We start from the raw sequence: 26,649 nt of genomic DNA, 5'->3' as shown, positions 1-26,649 counted from the left end.
TAGTGGGTTAAAGCCTCTGCCTTCGGCTCGGGTCATGATCCCAGGGTCCTGGGATCGAGCCCCACATCGGGCTCTCTGCTTAGCAGGGAGCCTGCTTCCTCCTCTCTCTTTCTCTGCCTGCCTCTCTGCCTACTTGTGATCTCTGTCAAATAAATAAATAAAATCTTAAAAAAAAAAAAATAAGAAAGTATCTAATAAAATGTTATTGCTATTTCCTACAAGACGCTCATGTTTCTTATATGAAGCCATTTATAATATCACCCCTATTGAGATCCTATAAAAGAAATTTAATTTGTAGTTAATTGCTCAGAAAAGCTTTAGATTCCCATGAGGATATGGAATAGTTTTTCCTCCTTACACAGAAAGAGAATCATGTAGCTGATTTGCAGCCCAGTCACAAAAAGAACCTGAATCACCATGGATGGTCTACATATTTACATTCTATTATTTTCCCTATAGTTTTTAATTTCTTTTCAAAATTATTTTTCCTTGAACCTGATTTTTAATTTCAAATATTTTATACTCAAAGTGTTTCTACTATTAAAGTGTTTTTCTTTTTTTTTTTTTTTAAAGATTTTATTTATTTATTTGACAGAGAGAGATCACAAGCAGGCAGAGAGAGAGGAGAGGAAGCAGGCTCCCTGCTGAGAAGAGAGCCCGATGCGGGGCTCGATCCCAGGACCCTGAGATCATGACCTGAGCCGAAGGCAGCGGCTTAACCCACTGAGCCAGCCAGGCGCCCCTTAAAGTGTTTCCTATGTAATGTTCCAATTCATTTATGGAATGAGTTTTTATTAATAAATAAACAATGAAGAGTTTTATCACAACCCTCAAAAAAGTGTAATACAGAATCTGATCTAAATTCTTGCTTCTCCAGAGACCATGGGTGGTGAGAGCAATATCTTATTAAACAATGGCATTTTGTGAGGATAAGGAGTAGAAACTGGAATGAACCATAAACACTGCTTGCCTTAAAACTTTTGCTTTTGCATATGGACTCACTGTAGGCTCCTAATCTTCATACTCCATGAGGTCAGAACAGTGCCTCATCTACCACTGTCATTCAGTATCTAGTATTACTAAGCTAATTCTGAAAGAATATATTTAGTTTATAACCTAAGATTCTCTCTCTCTCTATTTATTTATTTATTTGGCAGACAGAGACCACAAGTAGGCAGAGAGGCAGAGAGAGAAAGGGGGAAGCAGGCTCCCTGCTAAACAGAGAGCCTGATGTAGGGCTCGATCTTAGGACCCTGGGATCATGACCTGAGCTGAAGGCAGACACTTAACTGACTGAGCCACCCAGGCACCCCTCTCTTTTTTTAAATGATTTTATTTATTTATTTGAGAGAGAAAGTGTATAAGCAGGGGGAGGGGCAAAGAGAGGGAGAAGCAGACTCCCCGCTAAGCAGGGAGCCCAGTGCAGGACTCAGCCCTGAGGGAAAGGCAGACACTTAACAGACTGAGCCACCCAACGTCCCTCTCTCTCTCTGTCTTTTTTTTAAAGTAATCTCGCTGTTCAACGTGGGGCTTGAACTCACGATCCTGAGATGGAGAGTCATACGCTTTACCAACTAAGCCAGCCAGGCACCCCTAAAGATTCTCTTATACTGTATCTTTTAAAATCTGTGTCCTTAAAAAAATTCAACTCAATTTACCATGTAGAAATGGCTTTCCTGTCTAAAGAGAATTTCACTGAAAAAAGAAAAACATAGTTTTTTTTTGTACATACGATTCTTGCTGCAGACATGTTGCATGGCCCAAACTGCCCACAGCTGGACTCCTGGTGTTGTAAAACAGCCAAGTAATGGGAAAAATGGATTAAAGGACCTAAAATTTCAAAAGAAAAAAGTTACATACTATACTAGTGTCATTTTCTAAAGCAATAATTCCTGAGCTTTCCATTCTAGAAATTTCATCTACTATTTTCAAACTAATATAAGTGAACTATAATATACCTTTTCTTTGTGTTAGCCATTTGAGAAAGGATCGTATTCAGATAAAAGTTTTGGTATAAAAGATGGAAGGTGATCAGAATAAGGTACTAATGGAGAGAAATACTTTTTTCAAAAGTACTCTTTTGGTCTTGAAAATAAACATTTGGAGAATAGAAGACTTTGGTTTGGAAACTTAGAAAAGGAGGAGTCAGTTGATAACTAACTCGTAGAATATCATGAGGGTTTGGAATTAGCCTTTCTATTTCTCAAGGTCTTCTGCCCCAACACAGGCAGAACATTAAGTTGGGGGAATCAAAAATGTTGCCAGTATCAGCATTTATGAAGTAGAGAATAAAAGTAAGATGCAATAGTATTACTTATGTAGCAATATGGAGTATATCTGGTAATCAGTAACTTAACTATCAAGACACCTAATTGTCACAAACAGTTAGGCATCCAGTATGCAATTAAGAAATTATTACAGTTTCACAAACTAACCTGGTGCTACTTCTTTCAATGTGTCATCTTGTCTTGGACCTCTCTGCATTAATACATTATTTCTTCTTCCTAAAATCTTTTGCCCATACTTAGTTTTCTCTCAAAACTCAGCTCATAATCTACCTCCTCTGGAAGCATTTTACCACTTCCCAGTGCATTTAAGTACTCTCATCTTTAATGTCATAGAACCCTATCCATATAACTAGCTTACGAGTGAACTATATTTGATTCACATTTTATTTTTCCTCAGTAGACTGTAAGGTTCTTTTTTTTCCTTTCTTTTTCTAAGATTTATTTACTTTTGAGACAGAGAGAGCACGAATAGGAGAGGCAGGGGGAGAGGGAGAGAGAATCTCAAGCAGACTACATGCTGGCTCTGCGCAGCTCAGACTCACAACCCTGAGCTGAACACCCAACCAACTGTGCCACTTGGGCACCCCAGCTGTAAGGTTCTTGTATGTAGGCAGAATGTCTTACTCATCTTTGAATTTCAAGCACACAGAAAAAGTCCTTGGCACTTGTCTTCAATAAATGTGGAATGAAGGAAGAACTACTGAATGACATGTAGCAGAAAAAAGTAAAAATACTTTGATCTTTTAAAAAACCAGTAAAAAGATAGATGCCTGAGGGAAAATACATTATACACCTAGTAGGAATGATCTCTAAGCAAGCAAAATGACTAGGTTACTAGCTTAATACTAATTATCTTGCTAATTACCTGTATGCCACCATCTCACACTCCGGAGTTGGCCATTTCAAAATAGCTGAATGCTGCAAGACACACAAGAAAGAGCACAATATTTATTTAACACTGCATTATTGTAATATGAGCCTCTGAAAGTTTAACTACTATGAATGTTGTTTGTATGCTTCTAGAAAATACCAAACGACCCTACCAGATCATCCAGAAGAGAATTCCTCTGGCTACGGCTCAATGTCCAAGCTTGTTCACCTCTAGATATTAAATGGGCAATGATTCCAGCTGCGAAGTAACTGACTTCCACTTCAACACTATGTAAGAGGCTACTGATGTGGTCTATAAAATCCTTCCACATTAACTCAGAATGCAATTCTTGTACTTCGGCTATATTATTCTGGAAGAAAGGAGGATATAAAAATTAAAGTATTATGAACAATAAATGGCTAACTAGCCCTTTGCATTCCAAGAAGGAACTCACTGGGCTTAATAACAGTCTTCACCTTTTGTACATATGCCAATACATGTTTAAATCATTACACTTTCTGTCCCTTTTTTAAAAAAAAAGATTTTATTTATTTATTTGACACAGAGAGAAAGACAGTGAGAGAGGCAATACAAGCAGGGGGAATGGGAAAGGGAGAAGCAGGTTTCCCCGCTGAGCAGGGAGCCTGATGTGGGGCTCAATTCTAGGACCCTGGGATCGTGACCTGAGCTGAAGGAAGACACTTAACGACTGAGCCATCCAGCTTGCCCCTCTGTTCCTTCTTAGGCTTCCATAGGCAGTACATAAGAAGACCTCTGTTCACATGGGAAACAACTGATGGGTTTCCAGTTTAGACTGGTTGATCTTCCAAAAGATCTAAGATCCAACTTACTACTCTGAAGATTAATCCTAATTCTTAAAACTTCATTTGACATTTGATCTATATGAAATAGTAATTTTCTTCCTAATATGTTGATTCCATTTCTTAGGAACCAAGACTTGAACTTTTGATTGTTAAGAGACTATTCACTCCCTAGCTTAAGTCATTCTATAATAAATGAAAGCGAAAGGCATCATGTCCAAACATATACCTTGTAAGGATTAACAAGTTTTCTTCTTCAATAAGAAAAAGAGTGAGGATAGAAGAGACAAGTTTAACTTTAGAATGTGTACAATCTATTTTCCACCAGCATGAATGATTAATCATCACCCCTCTCTAATCTCACACATTTAAATAAGAAAAGACATTTCAGGTGGCTCAGTTGGTGTTTGCCTTCAGGTCAGGTCATGATTCTGGGGTCCTGGGATTGGGCCCTGAGTCAGTCAGGGTCCCTGCTTCTTCCTCTCCCTGTGCCCCTCACCATTGCTCACGCTTTCTCTGTCTCAATGAATAAACAAAATTTTTTAAAAAGTAAAGACATTTTACTTTTTTGGGGGGGATTTTACTTTTGTTTTTCATATTCTTCTATTTACATTTTTTACATAGCATTTTTATAGTGACAAAAGTAAGAAAAGAAAGAAAAAAAGAAAGAAACAAAGACCCTCTGAGGACACACTTTGAACTTAAAGCCCCAGAGAAGATGACACATCACAGTGCTAAATTACAATGGACAATGAAAACAGTCCATAATAAGTAAGAATAATCAAACACAACAGTAGATAGCTCTGAACCTCATACTGTAAGATAGTAACTGATAAAAAAAGTAAAACAAACAAACAAATGCCTCCCCCCCAACAAAGACACCACTATTAAAACAAAAAACAAAGGAAAGAGCAAAACAGAACATCAAAAGAACAATGGCCATTCTTGGGACACCTGTCTGCCTCAGTTAGGAGAGCATGCAACTCTTGATGTTGGGGTTGTAAGTTCAAATTCCATGTTGGGGGTAGAGATTACTTAAAACAAAAATAAAGTTCTTAAAAAAAAAAAAAAGAATTATGGCCATTCTTTTCTGCCATAAAGAAGTTATTAGAAAACCAGACAAACTATATGAGAGAACTGTTTTTTGATAATGGACAACAGGTATACAAGAATGTCTATACCGGAGAGAAAATATTCAAATGGGGTAGTTTCCAGGATTGCTGTGCAGGTATGGGGAGCCTAAAGAGAATCCAACAGTTTTTGCTGAATTGAGGAAACAGAGATCAGTGATCAAGATGGCCAAGGAAGCAAAAATGTGCAGAACAGAGTACTAGAAAAGATAAAGCTCCAGAAAGAAAGAAATATACCTGCAGAAGAATCCCCTTAAATGCTTGGCTGAGTATGATGCAAAGTGAAGCTCCATGAGGCTAGGAAAAGAACTACCAGAAAGAAAGCAATACATGAACACATCCCCGTATCACAGAGGGTTAGGAAGAGTACACGTTCCCACCAGGCAGAGTGAAGACATCACATAATAAACAGAGTATTGCACAGGAGTGGAGCTAAATTATGTATCAGTCCCTGGATGAAGTCTAATCTGAAGCCACTATAATAAAGCAAATAAATAAGCTTTGAAAGGAACAACTTGATCTGTGAGTAGCTCAACTGTAAGAACAAAATCTAAAACTCTTTAAAGAAAAACAATAAAATCCAGCAAAAATCAATGTAAATTCCACAATGACTGGCATCTAGCCAAAAATTACCAGGCATACAAAGAGTCATGAAAATATGATCTAAAACCAAGAGAAAAAAAATCAGTTACTAAAATGGACTCAGAAATGACAGGGATAATAGAATTAGCATACAAAGACTTAAAATAGCTACTATAAATGTTATAAATATGACTCAGGATGAAAGGAAAACATAAACCTGAAGAGAGAAAATGAAGCTATACAAAGATTTAAATGTAACTTCTAGAAATAAAAAGTATTTATATATACATATACACACACACACACATATATATATATCTCTGAAATGAAAAATATACCAGGTGAAATTAGCAGCAGATGAGATGTTGGGAGGAAAAAAACCCCTTGTGAACTAAAAAACAGCAAGAGGAAACATCCAAGCAAAAGCAGATAAAGAAAAAACAACAACAAACCTTGGGAGAAAAGCCAATAGATTACTTTGTGACCTATGAGATAATAGTAAGCAATCTCACATACTTATAACTGGAATCCCAGAAAGAGAGAGGAGAGAAGGTACCAAAAAAAAAAAAAAAAAAAGGTGTGTGTGTGTGTGTATATATATGTGTGTGTGCGTGTGTGTACTTTTTTTTTTTAATTCTTTTTTTTTTTTTAAGATTTTATTTATTTATTTGACAAACAGAGATCACAAGTAGGCAGAGAGGCAGGCAGAGAGAGAGGAGGAAGCAGGCTCCCCGTCAGGCAGAGAGCCCGACGCGGAGCTCGATCCCAGGACCCTGGGATCATGACCCGAGCCGAAGGCAGAGGCTTTAACCGACTGAGCCACCCAGGCGCCCCGTGCGTGTGTGTACTTAAAGATATAACAGCCAAAATTTTTCCAAGTTTGATGAAAATTATAAACCCAAAAATCGAACAGAAAAAAATATCCATTTTAACTCAATAATCAGCAGAAATTTAATTTTTTTTAAGAAATGTAACTTTTGAAAGTAAAAGCAAGATTCTTTTTCATACAAACAAAACCTGAGTGAAAATTCATTGCTACCATACCTACACTAAAAGATATGTAAAGAGTAGTATGAGAAATATGTGGGTAAATATAAAAGACACATTTCTCACTTTTAATTCTATTTGATGGAAGATTGATGAGGACACATACTTCTGGACAAAATGAAGTAAAAAGGGGCCAGAGTTACTCTCCTATCTGAAATAACTGAAACTGATTGAGGGCAGGAAATGATAAAAAAAAAATTTTTTTTAAGGTTTTATTTATTTATTTGACAGACAGAGAGAGATCACTGTAGTAGAGAAGTAGGCAGAGAAGCAGGCAGAGAGAGAGGGGGAAGCAGGCTCCCTGCTGAGCAGAGAGCCCCATGCGGGGTTCGATCCCAGGACTCTGAGATCATGACTTGAGCCGAAGGCAGAGGCTTAACCCACTGAGATACCCAGGCGCCGAAAGAAAGTCATTTTATAATGAGAAGGGGTCAAATGGAAGGCATAACAATTTTAACAGCTTATGAACCTAATAACAGACCTCCAAAATACATGAAGCAAAAACTGATATAACTGTGAGAAGAAATAGATAAATCAACAATTATAGTTGAAGATTTCAAAACTCCTATCAGTAATTGCTGGAACAAGCAGTCAGAAAATCAATAAGAATACTTGAACAATAACAACCAATTAGACTGACCGACATTTATAGGACATTATACCAAGAACAGCAAAATACACATTCTTCTCAAGTGCACATGAAACATTTACCAAAATAGAACATATTGTGGGCCATACACAGGTCTCAATAAATTCCAAAGGACTCAAATCAAGGTATGTTCTCTGCCCACAAAAAAATTGCTTAGAAAAGCATTTTTAAAGCTCTACAAAAGCTTTCTAAGTATTTAAAATAAGTTCTACTTTTCTTCTTATGGTGATGTGAAGCAACTTCTGTATCTAATAATCCTATGAACCCTGAATAAAACAATCAAAAACTATAATCTGCTTAACACTTCCCTATTTCAGGGCCTTTGGGTCTTTTTACATTTTCTACTTTATAAAAAACTAAAACTATAGTGAACAGATAGGTCTTCTTTAAATGTGACCTTTCCCAATAATCCATATCTCATTGTTTAGTATCTCATAGTCGTGCATCTGTAAAACAAACACTAATCTATAACTTTTTTTTACCCCCTCATCTATGCCTCCTATTATCTAATTTCTTAAGAGAAGAGGTCTGCTCTAAAATAGCTTTCACCATATAGGCACTTCTCCTGTTGCAGTGATTAAACATAATAAACATTTGCTCCTTCACCATTGCCTCAAAATCCTAGTCTATATCTAATATATTTAGGGAATGTCTAATTTGTTTAGCAGTCTTTTAAGTACTGATTATTGATTACCAAACATAGCATGTAAGAACACTTACATTACTGACATTTGAAAAAAGATTTATTTATTTATTTATTTAGATGGCGTGTGAGCGGGATAAGGGCCAGAAGGAGAGGGAGAGAGAGAATCCCAAGCAGACTCCTTGCCAAGTGTAGAGCCAGACATGGAGCTTGATCCCAAAACCCTGAGATCATGACCTGAGCCAAAATCAAGAATCTGATGCCTAACCACCTGAGGTACTCAGGTGCCCCAGTTAGTGATATTTTTTCATGAAACTTTTTTTCTGATTATAAAAGTAAAATTGCTCACAGTGAAGCTCTATACTATACCAAACCATATATAATAAAGTATGTAACTTATGTTTTTCCTTTTAATGTGGTGAAAATCCTTTTATTTTTAAAGATTTTATTTATTTATTTGACAGAGAAAGACAGAGTGAGAAAGGGAACACAAGCAGGGAGAGTGGAGAGGGAGAAGCAGGCTTCCTGCTGAGCAGGGAGCCCTATGCAGGGACCCCGATGCAGGGCTCAACCTGAGCCGAAGGCAGACGCGTAACAACTGAACCACCCAGGTGCCCCTGATGTGGTGAAAATCTTAATATATATATACGTTGTTTATAGCCTGCTTTTCTCACTTTATTATATTGTATATATTTTCTAATGTCATTAGGTGTTTACAAACACAGAAAAATTTTTTCCCTTTTTTTTTTTTGAGATTTATTTATTTGAGAGAGAGAGTGTGCCAGGGCAGGATGGCGGAGAACACAAGGGGCAAAGGGAGAGGGAGAAAAGAAACCTAAGCAGACTCTGAGCTGAGCATGGAAATCTACGTGAGGTTCAATCTTGCAACCCTGAGATCATAACCTGAGTGGAAACCAAGAAATCAAGAGTCAGTCACTTAACCAGCCGTGCCACCCAGGCACCCTGAGAAGCATTTTTCAACGTACTACCTCAGAAGGAAAATAACTGATTACAGCTTGGAATTTAGCAGGAAATGTTTATATGTTTTTATCTTACCAAAAGTCCTAGGACTTTCTGTTGAATGGATGACTCAGTTGGGAAAGACTGTAAAAAAAAGAGAAACCTGTAACTACCTAAATAACCAAATATAATAAATGAATACTTAAAATCAATCAATGTCAAAACTATAGGCTAAATTCCCATTCTAACCTCTAGAACCCGCATGAAGAGTTCTAACCCTTGGTTTTCAATAAAATGTCTGCAAGTGGTTGGAGATTCATCTGTGAGGTTCCAAAGTGCACTCAAAGTAAACTTCAAAGTAGTGTCCACTGAATTTTGATTGGTTTTCTGCTTCACTATTTGAAGAAGTTGCTGAAAGAAAGATAATAGAATGAATTTCTCATCACAAAACTGTTATTGTAATTAGTGGTGGTAATCACAAGTCATGAAGATTGGTCTCGTGGCTTAAAACATTTCCTATAAAAGTTTTTTAAAAGTACAACAAACATCTTCTTTGGTCAGGCTTTTTCCTTCAACAAAAAAAAGTACAGGATCTTCAAAAATATTTTATTATTCTGATGATACCTATAATCTAGTACCCTGTAAATAAAATAAAAAGCAAACCATTTAAAGCTTAGGAAAACTATCTTACCCAATTAGTCACAACATTTAGATCCTGGGATAAGAAAAGTAGAGGTGGAGAAGGGGAAAGGAAGCTAACATTTATTAAGTATCAGCAAATTATATCCTATATTATAGTATTGTTATTCAGGAGAGGAAATGTAGCCTGAGAAATATTAAGTAATTTGATCATAGTCAACTTAGTAAGAGAAAATAAGAGTTGGAAGACCTAATTCTATCGAAATCCAAGTCTTCCTTAAGGAAAAAAAGAACAAACAAATTACATGCAATAGTAAGAGAATCAAAGTCTATACTGGAATTGAATAAGATAATAGCTTTGAAATTCCATTTGTAAATTATTTCTGTCATAGCCATAACCCAAGAAATTTAAGTCTTAAAGATAAATGTTTTGAGACCTAGATAAGGCATCCATAATTCCATTTTTTGATTATAGTTTTGGGGGTAAAAGGGAGCTCTGCTCAAACAGATACAAGAAAATATCTAAAGTTACACACAGTTCAGGAAAAAAATTTTTTAGAAGTAAAATCATCTCAGGGGAATTAATAAACATTAAGTGGCTAAGAACGTGGCACTAGAATCTGCATCTGTGTAACCTTGTTTGGCAATTTATTCCTTTGTTTCCTCATCTGTAAATTGTGGGTGATAATCAAGAGATTAAATAAAGGCTAGTCATCATCACTACTACCACTACTACTGCTACTAATTCCTGCTTAAACTAAGTTTAATTTTCCCCCAAAGCATATAAGTGAATTACTTCCTTAAAATCTTTGAATGTATCTCCAACCAAAACTACTGAAACACATGTATAACAATGAAAAGCCATATTTAAAACTAAAGTGTCATCCCTGAAAATAGTAAAAAATAAATAAAATCAGCATCCCTTCTTATCTAACATGTATTTATTTTGTGCAAAGCACTTAGCATATATTACTTCAAATAAAAAAAAATTTTTTTTTAAAGTAAGCTCCATGCCCAATGTAGGGCTTGAACTCACGACCTGAGATCAAGCATTGCATGCTCTACCAACTGAGCCAGCCAGGCGCCTCCCCTTAAATTAATCTTATTTTCCTTTTCTTTTTTTTTTTAAGATTTTATTTATTTATTTGACAGAGAGAAATCACAAGTAAGCAGAGAGGCAGGCAGAGAGAGAGGAGGAAGCAGGCTCCCCGCTGAGCAGAAAGCCCGATGTGGGGCTCGAACCCAGGACCTGGGATCATGACCTGAGCCGAAGGCAGCGGCTTAACCCACTGAGCCACCCAGGCGCCCCTTATTTTTCTTTTCATTTAATCTTCATAGTAACTGTACAAAGTAGTTCATCACCTCTAAGTAAATTTATGTGACGGCCCAAGCTAGTTAAGTGACAGAACTGGGAATAAACCCAGATATGTCAACTCCAGAATTCCTACTCTATTATACCATCACAGCTTTCTCCTTTCTTTATATTACTCTTTTCATTCCTATTGCTATTATTACATGTATTAGACTGTATTACAACCACGTCTACATAGCTATTTTCTCTAGTACTTCTTATGGACAGAAATTATAGATATAATTCAATGTGAATCCCTAACATCTAGCAAGGAGCTAGGTACATGATAAGTTCTCTACATATATTTATCAAAGGAATGACTTTCTCATTACATACATAATACGTAAATCACAGAAAAAGAGAGCCTTTTGGAGTACCTGGCTGGCTCAGTCGGTGGAAAGTGCGACTTTCTACACCCAGCCCCGTGCTGGGTGTAGAGATTACTTAAAAATAAAATCTTAAAAAGAAAAAAAAAAAGGAGAGTCTTTCATTTGACTTTTCCATCTACCATTATTGTTTAAACACCTCAAACCAGGATTGTAGCAAGAAAAGGAAAGAGTAGACTTTTTCCTCCAGTCCTCCCTAGGACACTGTTTATATTTACTCTCTTTAAAGCTTTTTAACTTTTCGCTATTCATTGTATCATCTCCTTAACTGAGAAATCAAAATCATTTGTCTGTTATTTAAATTATCTTTTCCCCCAAAGCATCTAGCACAAAGGCCTCTACATTTTCTTCATAAATAACAAAATAATAGAATTTTAGGTCTAGATACGATCTTAAGGTTTATTTAGGCCCCAATGGTTCGCAAAATCTAAGTTCACAAACTGATTTTACAGTTAGATCCTAGGTCATCTGATTCCTAGTTCAGGGCTCTTTCCATCTCTGTTGAGGAATAAAGCTGCTTCTATAAAAATAAATGAATACATCCAGTTAGAAGTAACAAAAATAATGTTTTGAAATATAAAATGTCAGAAGATACACAACACTGCCTGAAAATGAAGACTATCTAGTGGTCTGCACAGAGGAGATAATAGACTTACCCTGACAATGAAGAGCTCAGCACCAAGCTGCGCAGTTTGTTCTGTCGAAAGCTGCAAGCAAGCAGAAGACAAAGTAAGTCAGTCCAAAAACTCACTAGTGTGAGTTTAATATCATTCACGGCAACAGGATTCAAAGGTCAGACTAAAATCTCTGCTCAACATGGAATTCTGCAATACTGAATGTAGCCTGAATAAACAGGCTGGCAAAGAGACTTACTAACTTTTCTGGCACATAGATTTTGGAGAAAATAGTAACTGCAACGGGAAACAGCTTCCTACAGAAAACTGTTCAATAATGGGAGTTCAGATACCTTGGCAGCCAGGATGGAAATGATAGCAACAGCCATTCTTTGCATGTTTTGATCTTCATGGTTGCACAGCCACTGCATGACAAGCTTGGCTGCTTCAAACCTGAAAACACACAAAGGATTTTCCATGAATGAATTTTGGAGGTGCAGGCAGTTTCAGAGTTCTAGCTGGGAAATGATGCTACAATTCAGGTAGGTGAGAAAGAATGGGAAAATTCTTCTTAACTGATAACAGAATAATTATACTTGAGTGTTTTGGAAATGGTGCCTAACTGTTAATTCTTTTTTTTTTTTTTTTAATATTTAAATTTTTTTCTAGCTGTTAATTCTAACAACACTTTGTAAAGAAACAAGAGTTTGGGAAATATGACCAAAACCATCTGATACTTATCTTCTAGAATTATAACATATTTCTATCCTGTAGTAATTTCTACACTGTACTATTTTCTGGGTCCTTACAGCATCTAGCACAACAGAAATATTCATTTATTCATTCACAAGCATTTACTGAGCCCCTGGTTTGTGCCAGATACTGTTCCTGGTGCTGGAGACAGAGTAGTAAACAAAATAGAAAAATATCTCTACTCTCATAGAGCTTACACTGTAGTGTGGAAGATAGATGATAAATAGGTAAGTAAAATATGTGACATGTACTGTAGAGAAAAAAAAATTAAGCAGGTAAAGGGAGGATATGAAATGTTGATTTAGGTAAGGCTATTAGGAAAGGCCTCACTGAAACTTTTGAGGAAGTAAGAAAGCTGGCTGTGTGGATATCTAGGGGAAAAGTATCCTAGGCAGAGGGTAGGAGACACAACGACTTTGCATTGGGAATATGCCTGGAGGTTTTGAGAGATACCATCGAAGCCAGTGAGAGCTAGAGCAGTGAGAACAAGAGTAGTACTGAGACAAGAGGTCAGAGGTAACAGGAGTGCCAGATCATAAGGTCTTTGTAAAGAATTAGCTTTTACTCCGGAGTGAGACAGGAAACCACAGAAAGATTCTGAGGAGAGATACGACATGAACTGACTTATGTTTTTAATAGGATTATTCTATTAGCTGAGTTTAAAATAAACTTCAACAAGCAAATAAAGAAGCAAAGAGAGCAGTTCAGAGGCTACCATAATAATTTTGGAGAGAAATCACTTTTAGTCTAGTCCAAGAGGTAGAAATGGAAGTGATGAGAAATGGTTGAATTCATGATATATTTGGAAAATAGCTGGATTTGTCAAAGGACTGAATGTGGGGTGTGACATAAGGAGAGAAATCAGGATGACACCAAGGAATATACCTATAATTTCATCTTTCAAGACCTGGCTCAAATATCACTTGTGCTGAGTTTTCCTTGACACGTTTATCATTGCTTTATTACTGCTCCTTAGCATCTGTTTGTAACTCTATCAGAGTTGTAACAAAACAACCATTTGTTTATAACTCTGTCAGAGTGATTATCTGCAGCTTCACATGAATCCTCCATTGGCCCATTGGTTCCTTGAGGTAAAGGACTGTAAACTATTCAGCCCTTTATACCAAGAACCCAATACAGAGCTTCACACATGGATGTTTAATACATGTTGTCTGAATTATATAGATAAAATTACTCCTCTGCGAATTCCTTCAAATTCACTGTTACCTCCTTTCTATTCCCAAGGCCATCTTGGATTCTTTTACAGTAGATTTCTAATGGGTCATTATGCCTCCATTGTTTTCCCTTCAATTTGTGCCTACATATTGGTAATACATAAATCTGTCAGAGAACTTAGGTATGATGTAATTCCTGTACTCACAATATTTCTGGACTCTAACAATGGGCCCATACTTTCAAATCTTTTTTCCTGCCTACCCAATGCTTATTGCAAAATGGACTGCTCATTAGTCCCCAAACATGCCCACAATTGCGATTAAGATAGCCTTATAGTTAAGAGCACAGATTCTGATGCTTCTTGTATTTTGTTTTGTTTTTTTTTACTATTTTATTTATTTATTTGACAGAGATCACAAGTAGGCAGAGAGGCAGGCAGAGAGAGAGAGGAGGAAGCAGGCTCCCTGCGGAGCAGAGAGCCCGATGCGGGGCTCGATCCCAGAACTCTGGGATCATGACCTGAGCTGAAGGCAGAGGCTTTAACCCACTGAGCCACCCAGGCACCCCTGCTTCTTGTATTTTGGAGTTTAAATTCTAGTTCTACCTAATGTTGCTGATAATAAAAAAATATATTATTTTATCACATGAAGCAATGCAGGAAAGTTGTTAAGAAAATCACACATTCTGGAGTCAGCCCGGTTTCAAATATTACTTCTACCACTTACTAACTTTGGGAACCTGGGGCAATTTCCTTAATCTTTCTGAACTTCAATTTTCTCATCTGTAAAATAATAAGATCTATTCAATAGGATTGTTGTGAGGATTAAATAATATTACACATAAAACTTAAGACTTAGTACAGAACTTAGCACAACCAAGCTTTTGATAAAGGTTATTTTTTCTAATATTATTACTAACTTCCTCTGTACCTGTATTTGTGCAGTTCCCATGACATAAAACAATCAATCCAACCTTCTCTCATCTTCAAAGCAATATAGCATGGATGTAAAAAGTAGAGGTTCTGAAGTCATTCTGGATTTAAATCTAAATTCTGCTACTTGCTATCTTATCACCTTGAGAAAGTTACTAAACCTCTCTGTGCCTATGTTTCTTCATCTATAAAATGAAAATTATAAGAATAACAATTTCACAGCACTTTTTTATGGGCTGAATAAGCATATGTAAAACACTCAGCACAGTGCTTGGCAACAGGAATTGCTTTATACAGGTTAGTCATTATCTTTTTATCTCAAATGCCATCAATTATCTTTATTATCTCAAATGCCATCACTAACATGAAATCTTTAATGATCACCAATCAGATGAAATCTTTCCCTCCTCGTTGGGGGGCCCAATGCATTCTGTCATCTTCTTCTATGAAAAATTCTGTCTTCTGTCATACTCATTTTGCATTCATTCATCCATCAAACATCCACTTAAGCACTAGAGACAAAGAGATTAACCAATCACAGTCTCTGACCACAAAGAAGCTCAAATCTAGCAGTGTATTGGCTAGATCAGAGGTAAGTAAACGATAGCCTACATATAGTGATTTTATAGCCATAGGTCCAGCTGGCTATTTTCTGAAGTTTTATTGGAACATAGTAAAACCATTTGTTTATGTATCATCTTCAACTGCTTTAGGAAGTACAATGGCAGAATTAAGTAGCTGCAACAGAGACCCTATGGCTAATGAGCCCAAAATATTATTGGCTAGCCCTTTAAAAGAGGTTTGTCAACCCCTGGATTAGTTGACAATTTTCTTTAGGAAAGTGATTATGTTTAAAAAAAAAAAAGAAAGAAAAGAAAAAGGAAAGTGACTATGTCTTTCTTACATATGACTTCATGTAATCAGTACAGATGTTCAGTATTTATAAAATAAAATTAGTAACCTACATGAGATATATGTAGTTATATTTTTGTCCAAACTATTTGAAATAGTAAATGGAACATCTCATTCCTCAGCTGTGCCAGTACTGTTACACAAATAAATCACAGTAAAATTGCTGCTTGAGAAATATACTTCTCATTAAATCATAAGTATATTTTCTTTTTCAATACCATCTGTAAAAATTGTATTTAAAATAGTAAGATGACAAAAAATCCTTTTTAGCTCTCAAATCACATCTTAGAAAACAAGGGAAAACACTTTTTAAGTTACTTGAATCCAGCTATATAACCTCCCTTAACCTCTATTTAAAAAGTTTCTTCTTGAATTCAGTATCAAATAATAATAATAAGAGGTATGATACAGAGAAAAGAACATGACCTAAAACTAGAAGACTTGAGTCTTTCTAGCCTTGCAGTTACTAGACACAAAATCATGGGCAAGACACTGAGTCTCCATGCCTCAGTTTCTTCAGCCTACAATATTGTATGAATATTCTAAAAACCATAATATAAATTTTTAAGCAAAGGACTATGAAAACAGAGGCCAATCTGCTAACAGGAATGTCAAAGCACTACATCAGAGAAAGTAGAGTTAGCATTCTATAGGATAATGCAGAATCCCATTCACTTGATTAACTATACACGAAGGATATGCCAACTGGCAAGAAATGGCCCAAGACAGAGTTCTAAAATTCCGTTTTGGCCCATTTTAAGTTCTAGGGCTAACACTTGCCTGTTGAATGGAACATCTTGAAGGATCCGGTCACTGCAAAGTGAAAGGAGGCAATTCTTCTGTAACTAAAGAACCAAAGGGAGAAAGAAATTCCTCAATAAAATATTGCTTTGTTATTTTTTAACTAGGTGTAGCCTCTACAAAAAAAGGAAGATCACTGATGAAACACCAATGATTTCTTACAACTTCTGTTCTGCCTCCCTGCTTTTGAAAGATTGACTTCCACAGAACCCAGGTGAGTTCACTTGTGCATATTCTTTGTCTTTTCCATGAGATGAGGTAGGATAATAAATAGAATTAATATCAGCTAATCTCCCTTCCTTCTGGTGGCCTTTGGGTGGGTCCTGCTTTGTCCTCTAACCACCTGGATTCCAGAGGCCATAAAAACCAAAGCCTAGGGGTGCCTGGGTGGCCCAGTTGGTTAAGTGGCCAGCTCTTGATTTCAGCTCAGGTCAAAATCTCAGGGTCCTAGGACTGAGTCCCACAATGGGCTCTGTCAGTGGGGAGTCTGCTTGAGGATTCTCTCCTTCTCCCTCTGTTCCTCCCCATGCTTGCACGCATGTGTGCTCATTCTCTAAAATAAATAAATCAATCTGGAAAAAACCAAAAACCAAAAAAACAAAGCTTAAAGCTTATCCAATTTGGTAACTGTCCTCAATGAGGCTTTACTGATCCAATCACCAATCTGGATTGCCATTTTTTAAAAGATTTTATTTATTTGAGAGAGAGAAAGCACAAGCAGGGGGAGGGACAGAGGGAGAAGAGGCTCCCGGCTGAGCAGGGAGCCCGACGCAGGGCTGATCCCTGGACTCCAGGATCATGACCTGAGCTGAAGGCAGATAGATGCTCAACTGACTGAGCCATCCAGGCACCCCTGGATTGACATTTTTACTTGATTTTTGGCTTATGAGTATTTTTTACTAAGTTGCCAACTAGCTGCTATGTTTTAAGAATGAAAAACATAATTTTTATATTTTCAGTTTTCATCCTGACAATAAGATAGGTTATATACCTACCATATGGCTAGAAGTAGAAAACCCATGTCTTACTCATTTCTGCATGCCAGTACTTGATAGTGCCTGGTCCAGAATAGATGTGTTATGGGATATTTGCTGAAATTATCCAAAGTCAAGATTGAGGTGGAAGATGAGTTTTTTATGGTTTGCACTATTTCCCTCAATATTTGGATTTAAATATTTTCAGGCAGGGAATGTACTCTTTAGTCTTCTACTTCTCTGCTTTCCTATACTCAATCATACCATAAATTTATTACTTTGCAGGCTGCAAAGGCATTTGAATTTCCAGATTTGGTCTACTATATTGAACTCTATGGAGGTAGGAGATGGGTGGGGGACACTAAAAGGACTATTTGAATAGGAATTCCCACATGCTTACCTGCTGGTGATTGGGAAAATGTTCCATGGCTTTGAGCAGCAAATGGGTCACATCAGCCAGGAGTCGAACAGGCATTCCTGCAGCAAGATCCTGCTTAGTTAAGTTAAACACACAGGCGCTTGCTGCAAGTTGTACTGGCAAATTCATAGGGTGGTTTCTCATCCCAGTAACCACAAGCTAGAAAAAAAATTAGTTCTCTTTATTCATGCTATTAATATAAGCCCTCTTAACACAGCAACGTTACTTTGTTGATCTATAACAATTTCTAAGCAGTCTTAAGTTATCTTTTTTATCCTCAGGTGCAAAGAGACTAGGGCATAGCAATCACTTATCAACATGTAGTTCTCACCCACTTGGTCCAGGAAGGTATCAAGTTGTTCATGTCCAGGAATTTTTCTGTAGGGCTAATGAATCTTTTCTATTCACGTTAACTCATCCAGACCTAGTACAGTGCCTTTTATATTCTAAGCACTAAATAAATTCTTACTGAGTTTAGAGTAAACCAGAGGCAAACTTTTCACTTTCAAATTCCAACATTCAGTTTCTTACGAACACTGCTAAAGTCATAGTACAATAAAATCCATTCGCTTCCTTCTGGCCTACATAACTATTTCTCATCTTTTCCTCTCTCCTCAAACCCCAACAAATCCTCCCAATCCTCACTATCAGCTAAAGAACCTCGCTTCCAATTACACGGAGAAAATGGAAACATTCAGAAAAGAATTTCAGATTCTCACTACCGCATGTATCCCCCTTGCCAGTACATAAACATGCATATGCTATGTTCCTATTACCATAAATGATCTTTTTGGGTTCCTCTCTGAAGGTAATCCCTCCATTTACATGTTATATCTTTTGCTTTTTGTCTACTCAAGGACATTGCTTCAGCTGTTCTTCTATCTCCTATATCAAGTTTTTATTGTGTACTGGATCATTCATATCAGCATATAAAAAAGCTGGTTTTTTCTCCCATCTTAAAAAAGAAAAAAAAAAAAAAAAAAAGTTCCTGGGGCGCCCGAGTGGCTCAGTGGGTTAAAGCCTCTGCTCTCAGCTCGGGTCATGATCCCGGGATCCTGGGATCGAGCCCTGCATCAGGCTCTCTACTTGGCGGGGAGCCTGCTTCCTCCTCTCTCTCTGCCTGCCTCTCCACCTACTTGTGATCTCTGTCTGTCAAATAAATTTAAAAAAAAAAAAAAAAAAATCTTAAAAAAAAAAGTTCCTCAGCCAACTACCATCTTTTTCCTTTGCTCTCCTTTGGAACTGAATCCCTTAAAAGAATTTTCTATATTCTTTCATTTCTCTCTGTACCATTCTCTGAATGAATGAATGAGTAAATATTTCAGATCAGGACTAGAGGTTCTTTGTTGCTCAGGTTCACAGTAACCAAAACCAAAACGGGTAATTCATATACCAAGTGCCAATATCTTCTGGTATATATGGAGGGGTGGCCGTGCTGGGGGTAACATCTCAGGGACTGAAATGTTATTGGTTCCTATACAAGCACCCTATTCTGAAAATTTAAGATAATGGGGTGGTTAGGTCATTTCTCTCTGCTACTAACTTACTGTTACTTAACCTCATAGACCTGTAGTTACACAATCTGTAAGATTGTTTTACCCACTAAATGAGGCATCAAATATAATATAGTCCTACACTCACTGATTTCAAATGTGTATTAGGATTATCTTGGGGAATTATTAAATGCAGATTCTTGTACCTCATCTAGCCCTATTGAATCTAAATTTCCTAGAGTGGGGTTCACAAATATGCTTTTACTTTTTTTTTTTTTTAAAGATTCTATTTATTTATTTGAGAGAGAGACAGTGAGAGAGATCATGAGCGAGGAGAAGGTCAGAGAGAGAAGCAGACTCCCCGCGGAGCCGGGAGCCCGATGCGGGACTCGATCCCCGGATTCCGGGATCACAACCTGAGCCGAAGGCAGTCGTCCAACCAACTGAGCCACCCAGGCGTCCCAACAAATATGCTTTTAAAAATAAATAATATTCCAGACTTCTGGTGGACAAAGGACACAATCTGATAAACATGGCCCTAAACAATCAACAAAAATTAAGAATCTTCCTTTCTTGCTCTTCAAAAGCTGTCTTGGTTAAAAGATTTTAATTGGGAAATATCATGAATTAATTATGAAAGCACAGGTGCTTAAAAGTGCATGGGAAGGTGCCTTATGGAATACCAATATTATTTATCTTTAAAAAAGTCTATATGGAAGCAATACAATGCAGTGTTGTGATTCCAGTCATATACTTTCATTTTCTACTGCAGATGGTGAAAAACATCACAGTGGTCACTGGTTTTAGGTAGTTAAATATTAAGTGGAAGGTATTTAACTTCAATAACACTATGCAACTATCTTCTCTCTCATTTATGGCTAACAACTGAAATCATACATCCTCAAACCCATTACCAAAAAAAAAAAAAAAAAAAAAAAAAAATCAAAGACTAAATGCAAATTTTCACCAATTTTCTTCACAAAGCCATCATCTGTATCCAGGGAGATAATTTCAAAGTTTTCATATCCAGTTTCTTATTCTTACCTTTAAAATTTCTGGCTTTGTTTTTTCCATTACATGAGTCAGGCTAAAAAGGTGAAATAGAGCTTCCCGGACAAAGAATGCCCGTTCGCTGTACCGCTTCAATGCTTCTGCAATCTGAGTTTCATTGGCTTCTCCAGACACCTTTGAACATAGCCATAAGATTAGCTTTTAGGATTTCTTCAACCCTCTAACTTTCTCTAGCCAAACATCATTTGTATAGATGGAATCTGGTATAGCTATGTAAGTCTTGAAACAAATGCAAATGACTACTTTCCAACCCACTCAGAAGAGTCATCCTATGAAGGTGTACATATGCTAAAGAGATGTACGTTAGATAGGCTTAGACCCTACGATAAGCCGATGGTTAACATTCTCTATACTGCACCTAAAGTAAATCTTAAGTAAATCTGTCTCTTAAGGTAATTCCTTAATTTCCCTTAACTCATGTTAAAGCTACACTTTTCCCCTGATCTTTCAATAAGCCAAGCTCTTTCCCAGCAAAAGACCATTATATATATATAACTTGCTTACTGAAATCTTCCTTTCTTTGACTAATTTCTACTCATCCTTCCCTATTCAAGTTAAATGACACTTCTTTGGAGAGCCCTTCCCTGACCCACCAATCTAAATCAGGTCCCCATGAAACATCTCCTTCATAACCATTACCATAATCCCTCCATTCAACTGACCCATTCACCACTGTACCCCAATAATTAGCATTATGTATGGTTCAGAATAAGTGCTCAATAAGTATTCATCAAATAACTGTGTTAATTAATTCCCCCAGATTTATCTAGCTCCCATTCAGCACCAAGAGATTCTGTTCAAGGGCACCTGGTTGGCTCAGTTAATAGAGCATGAACCTCAGGGCACCTGGGTGGCTCAGTGGGTTAAAGCCTCTGTCTTCAGCTCAGGTAATGATCCCAGGGTCCTGGGATTGAGCCCCTCACTGAGCCCCGCATTGGGCTCTCTGCTCAGCGGGGAGCCTGCTTCCCCCATCTCTCTCTCTGCGTGCCTCTCTGCCCACTTGTGATCTCTGTCAAATAAATAAAATCTTTAAAAAAAGAAAAAAAAAAAGAAAAAAAAATAGAGCATGAGACTCTTGAGATTGTGAGTTTAAGCCCCATATTGGGTGTAGTATTTAATTTTTTTTAAAGATTTTATTTATTTGAGAGAGAGATAAAGAGAGTGTGTGCTCCTATGCGAGCACAAGTTGGGAGGGGAGGGGCAGAGGGAGAGGGAGAAGGAGACTTCCCTTTGAGCCGGAAGACTGATGTGGGGCTCGATCCTAGGACACTGGGTTATGACCTGAGCCAAAGGCAGCCGCTTAACAACCAAATGATCCACCCAGGCGCCCCTGGGTGTAGTGTTTACTTAAAAGTAAATAAACAGATAGATAGACAGATAGATAGATTCAGTTCAAAATTAGGTCTAAGGAATGCCCCATTTATATAGATTCATACATATATCTTAAACTGTGGTTCACACAGTATTGAGTAACCAAATGCATATAATGGAAAGTGACTTTTTATAAAAGTATTCCAACTGAAAAGTGAAAAATAAATGATTGGAATATCACCACTGATCCCCAATGAATTAATGGAACTAGTGTCAACAACCACTAACATCATAGAAAAACGAAACAAAACAAAACAAAACAAAACCATATATTATATACTTCCTTACTGAAAGAACACAATACCTAAGACTCCTGCCCAAGGGATCAAACTTGAGTCTGATTAAGCCTCCAAATCTAGCTACTAATTTGCAAAAAAATACAACACAGAAATAGGCACCATGAGTATACAATCAGGAATATCCAGGGGCCCCTGGCTGGCTCAGCTGGTAGAGCATGCCACTCTTGATCTCGGGATTGTAAGTTCAAGCTCCACACTGGGTGTAGAGATGACTTTAATAATAACGATAATGGGGGCGCCTGGGTGGCTCAGTGGTTAAATCCTCTGCCTTCGGCTCAGGTCATGATCTCGGGTCCTGGGATCGAGCCCCGCATCGGGCTCTCTGCTCAGTGGGGAGCCTGCTTCCTCCACTCTCTCTCTGCCTGCCTCTCTGCCTACTTGTGATCTCTGTCTGTCGAATAAATAAATAAAATCTTTGAAAAAAAAAAATAATAATAATAATAACGATAATGATGATATTATTTAATATAATTATTATTATTAATTAAGAATATCCAGACTGAGACAAAGTCTACAAGTCCAAAAGGTTGGATCTTTTAACAGACAAATTATAAGGAAAAGAAAGGAAGGGAGAAGGAATCTGTAAAATAAAGGTATTCAAAAGACATATAATTTTGTTTTTTTTAGTGTTTTTTTTTTTTTTAAGATTTTATTTATTTGTCAGGGTGGAGGTGGGGAGAGTGAGCCAGCGAGCACACACACAGGGAGAGCAGCAGGCAGAAGGAGAAGCAGGCTCCCTGCTGAGCAAGGAGCCCAATATAGAACCCAATCCCAGGACCCTGGGATCATGAACTGAGTCAAAGGCAGACTCTTAACTGACTGATCCACCCAGGTATCCCTCAAAGACATATAATTTTAAAAAATGAACAAGATTAACTAAATGCCTAGAGATAAACAGGTCATAAAACTATTAAAAAATAAGGACATTATTATTATTATTTTTTGAAGATTTTATATTTATTTGACAGAGAGAGACACAGCGAGAGAGGGAACAGAGGGGGGGGGGGGGGGAAAGGGAGAAGCAAGCTTCCCGCCGAGCAGGGAGCCTGAGGTAGGACTCGATCCTAGGACCCTGGGATCATGACCCAAGCCGAAGTCAGATGCCCAATGACTGAGCCACCCAGGTGCCCCGATATTATTATTATTAAAGATAGAATAGAGGTTACTTTTATGGAGAAGGAGAGAGCTATGATCAAGATGGGGCACAGAGAAACTTCAGGGTAGCTGAAAGTTCTATTTATTAACCTGAGTAATGGCTTCAAGTGTGTTCACTTTATTTGCATTTCTTTTTTTTACAGGGGCGGAGGGGAGACTGAAGGAGAGGGAGAAAGTCTTAAGCAGGCTCCACACCTGGACAGAGCCCAACATAGGACTCGATCTCACAACCCTGAGATCATGACCTGAGCAGAAATCAAGTCAGATGTTTAACCAACTGAGCCACCAAGGTGCCCCCCTTATTTGCACTTTTTCTTCCTTCCTTCCTTCCTTTCTTTCTCTCTCTCTTCCTTCCTTCCTTCCTTCCTTCCTTTATGGGGAGAGAGAGAGTGTGTGTGCAAGAACAAGCAGCAGAGACAGAAGAAGAAGCAGACTCCCTGATGAGCAGGGAGCCTGATGCAGGGCTCCATCCCAGGACCCTGGGACCATGACCCAAGCCAAAGGCAGATGCCCAAATGACGAGTCACCCAGGCACCCCCGCATTCTTAAGCTACACATTTGTTCTTTATGATCTTGGCACCTGTCTTATCTATAAGAAGGTAAAAAAACAAAAAACAAACAAAAAAAACCAACCTGTCCTTCAGAGTTATAATCTCTTTAAATTGGAAGACTCAGACTACAGTACACATCTGTGCCAATGGACACAAGAGCACATATTAAGTAAGCATTTATAAGACTGTAGAAACAACAATGGAAGTTTCTTTTTTTAAAATAAATATGTATTTTTAACGAATCTGTGACCATTCTTGTGTTTCTCCTCACTCAAACAGCAAACCCACGCCATCCCTGTAACAGCTTAAAGAGCTGAGTGAGGCAAAGGCACCTGGTAGTGCTAGTTGTACGGCTGTCCAAGGACCAGGTCTGTCTATCTACCATGAAGACAACTCTGTGCTCAGAGAAGCCAGCCCTGAAATGCTGTGCTCTCAAGCAGACACCCCACAACCAAGACTAGATGACAGTCATTTTTACGTTCACAAATCACACTAACTGGGTGCTGCCTGGTTGTCAGAAAAACAATAGTTGTCACTTGGACTGTAAAGCACCTTCTCTCTCTGAGGGCAGAACAATGGAAGTTTCTTTACAAATGCTTTTTAAACTATGTGAAGTAGGGGCACGTGGGTGGCTTAGTCAGTTAAGGGTCTGACTTTTCATTTGGCCAGGTCATGATCTCAGGGTCTTGAGATCGAGCCCCATGTGGGGCTCCTTGCTCAGGGCAGAGTCTGCTTGAGATTCCCCTTTCCTCCCCCTCTGCTCCTCCATCTGCTCTCACGCTCTCTAATAAAGGTAAATAAGTAAAATCTTAAAAAAAAAAGAAGAACTGTGAAATATACTACATGCATATTGGTCTTGATTATGTATTCATATATATGTGGGTTATTGAATAATAAAAATTTTCCAGGTGTTCAATTCTTTTTGAATTATCCTGAACTTTTTCTTAGATTTTTCTTAGATTTTTAAAGACACTGAAATACTATGTAAAATAAAAAAGGTTATAAGAGGGAATATGTTTAATGATTTTATCAGTAAGACTTCATTTACCTGTACTTGGTTGATTCAATTGCTTTATAACATCTACATGAAATACAGCCTCAAGTTATCTTTGAATGTAACTTAAAAGAACTTTTGTTACTTGAATGTTAAATATTTTAAACGAATTTCATTGCATGTATGTTTTATTCAGCGATCAATACTTCTCTAGCCAGTGATAAACCCTCATGTCAAGTAGTCTGACTCCTCAAACTACAAGCATCTTCAGTTCAACCAATTTCATATACTAGATGCTAAAAAATCAAGTTATTTATATGTAACGATTTAAAACAGAGATTGGGCACCTGGGTGGCCCAGTCAGTTAAGAATCCAACTCATGGTTTTGGCTTAGGTCATGATCTTGGGGTCATGAGATCATGCCCTGTGTCAGGCTCCATGCTCAGGGTGGAGTCTGCTTAAGACTCTCTCTCCCAGGGGCCCCTGGGTGGTTCAGCGGGTAAAGCCTCTGCCTTTGGCTCAGGTCATGATCCCAGGGTCCTGGGACCGAGCCCCGCATTGGGCTCTCTGCTTGGCAGGAAGCCTGCCTCCCCCCCCTCCTCTGTCTGCCTCTCTGCCTACTTGTGATTTCTGTCAAATAAATAAATACAATCTTAAAAAAAAAAAAAAAAGACTCTCTTTCCTGGGCTCCTGAGTGGCTCAGTCTGCCTTTGGCTCAGATCATGATACCAGGGTCCTGGGATCAAGCCCTGCATTGTGCTCCCTGCTTGGCGGGAAGTCTGCTTCTCCCTCTCCCCCTGCTTGTGTTTCCTCTCTTGCTGTCTTTTTCTCTATCAAATAAATGAATAAAATCTTAAAAAAAAAAAAAAAAAAAAAAAGACTCTCTCTCCCTCTCCTTCTGCCCCCCCCCTTTCTCTTTCTTTCAAATAAATAAATCTGTAAAAATTTTAAAAAAATAAAATAGAGGGGCACTTGGGTGGCTCACTCAGTTAAGTGCCTGCCTTCAGCTCAGGTCATGATCCCAGAGTCCTGGGACTGAACCCTGCATTGGGCTCCCTGTTCTGTGGGGAGTCTGCTTCTCCCTCACCTTCTGCCTGTGCTCTGCCTGCTTGTGCTCTCTCTCTCTCTCTCTCTCTCTCTCTCTCTGTCAAATAAATAAATAAATAAAATCTTTGAAAATGCCCATAACCACTAAATTAAGCCTTGTAAATATTTAATATAGAGTAAAACTAAAATTTATATTCTAAGGAAAACTTTTCTTACAGCACTCCGTATATAACTCTATTAAAGCATCTGTCACACTGAATTAAACCTATTTTTAAATTTATCTGTCTCCTCTCCACTAGACTAGAATTCCTTGATTGCAAGGGCACGAATTCAGATGTCTTTAAAAAGTACTTAGTAAATGTTCTTTGAAATGGATCAACTCTTCTGCCTTTGAAAACTTTATATGGATCTTCACTGGGTATTGATTATTGCCGTTCAATATAGGAGTCTTAGTTCAAGGAAGAAGTACAGCATATAGATTTAAAGACCAAGAAATGGAACTCTCCAATATTTAGAGACCTGGGAGATGAGAAAGAACCAATAAAGGAAATCAACCACAGTAGTAAGAGATGTTTGAAAAAAAGACAAGAGTGATACCTAGGAAGCTAAGTAAAAATGAGATCTAATATTGGGTTTAGCACATTTCTAGTGATTCTTAGGAACTAGGAACCACAGCTTACTGTATAACCCCAAAGTCCGGGAATGAAATGGCCAATGAATCC

General features: G+C 37.8%; 1 protein-coding gene across 1 annotated transcript in view; it reads right to left on the bottom strand.

Annotated features, from left to right (window-relative positions):
* The window catches only part of LOC111143285 (zyg-11 family member B, cell cycle regulator), an 89,034-nt gene that overhangs the window by 25,852 nt on the left and 36,533 nt on the right, over positions 1–26,649 (bottom strand). The window contains exons 4-13 of the mRNA XM_022496924.1: positions 20,484–20,624; positions 17,929–18,105; positions 16,534–16,598; positions 12,335–12,434; positions 12,024–12,074; positions 9,241–9,402; positions 9,088–9,135; positions 3,332–3,529; positions 3,154–3,206; positions 1,733–1,830 (exon numbers count right to left, since the gene is read on the bottom strand). Coding sequence (XP_022352632.1) covers positions 1,733–1,830; positions 3,154–3,206; positions 3,332–3,529; positions 9,088–9,135; positions 9,241–9,402; positions 12,024–12,074; positions 12,335–12,434; positions 16,534–16,598; positions 17,929–18,105; positions 20,484–20,624 — 1,093 coding nt within the window. The remainder of the gene's footprint in view (positions 1–1,732; positions 1,831–3,153; positions 3,207–3,331; positions 3,530–9,087; positions 9,136–9,240; positions 9,403–12,023; positions 12,075–12,334; positions 12,435–16,533; positions 16,599–17,928; positions 18,106–20,483; positions 20,625–26,649) is intronic.

Source organism: Enhydra lutris, unplaced genomic scaffold (genome assembly GCF_002288905.1).
Source record: "Enhydra lutris kenyoni isolate GAN:26980312 unplaced genomic scaffold, ASM228890v2 scaffoldscaffold9, whole genome shotgun sequence".
Lineage (NCBI taxonomy): Eukaryota > Metazoa > Chordata > Mammalia > Carnivora > Mustelidae > Enhydra > Enhydra lutris.
This window is presented reverse-complemented; position numbering and strand designations above follow the sequence as displayed.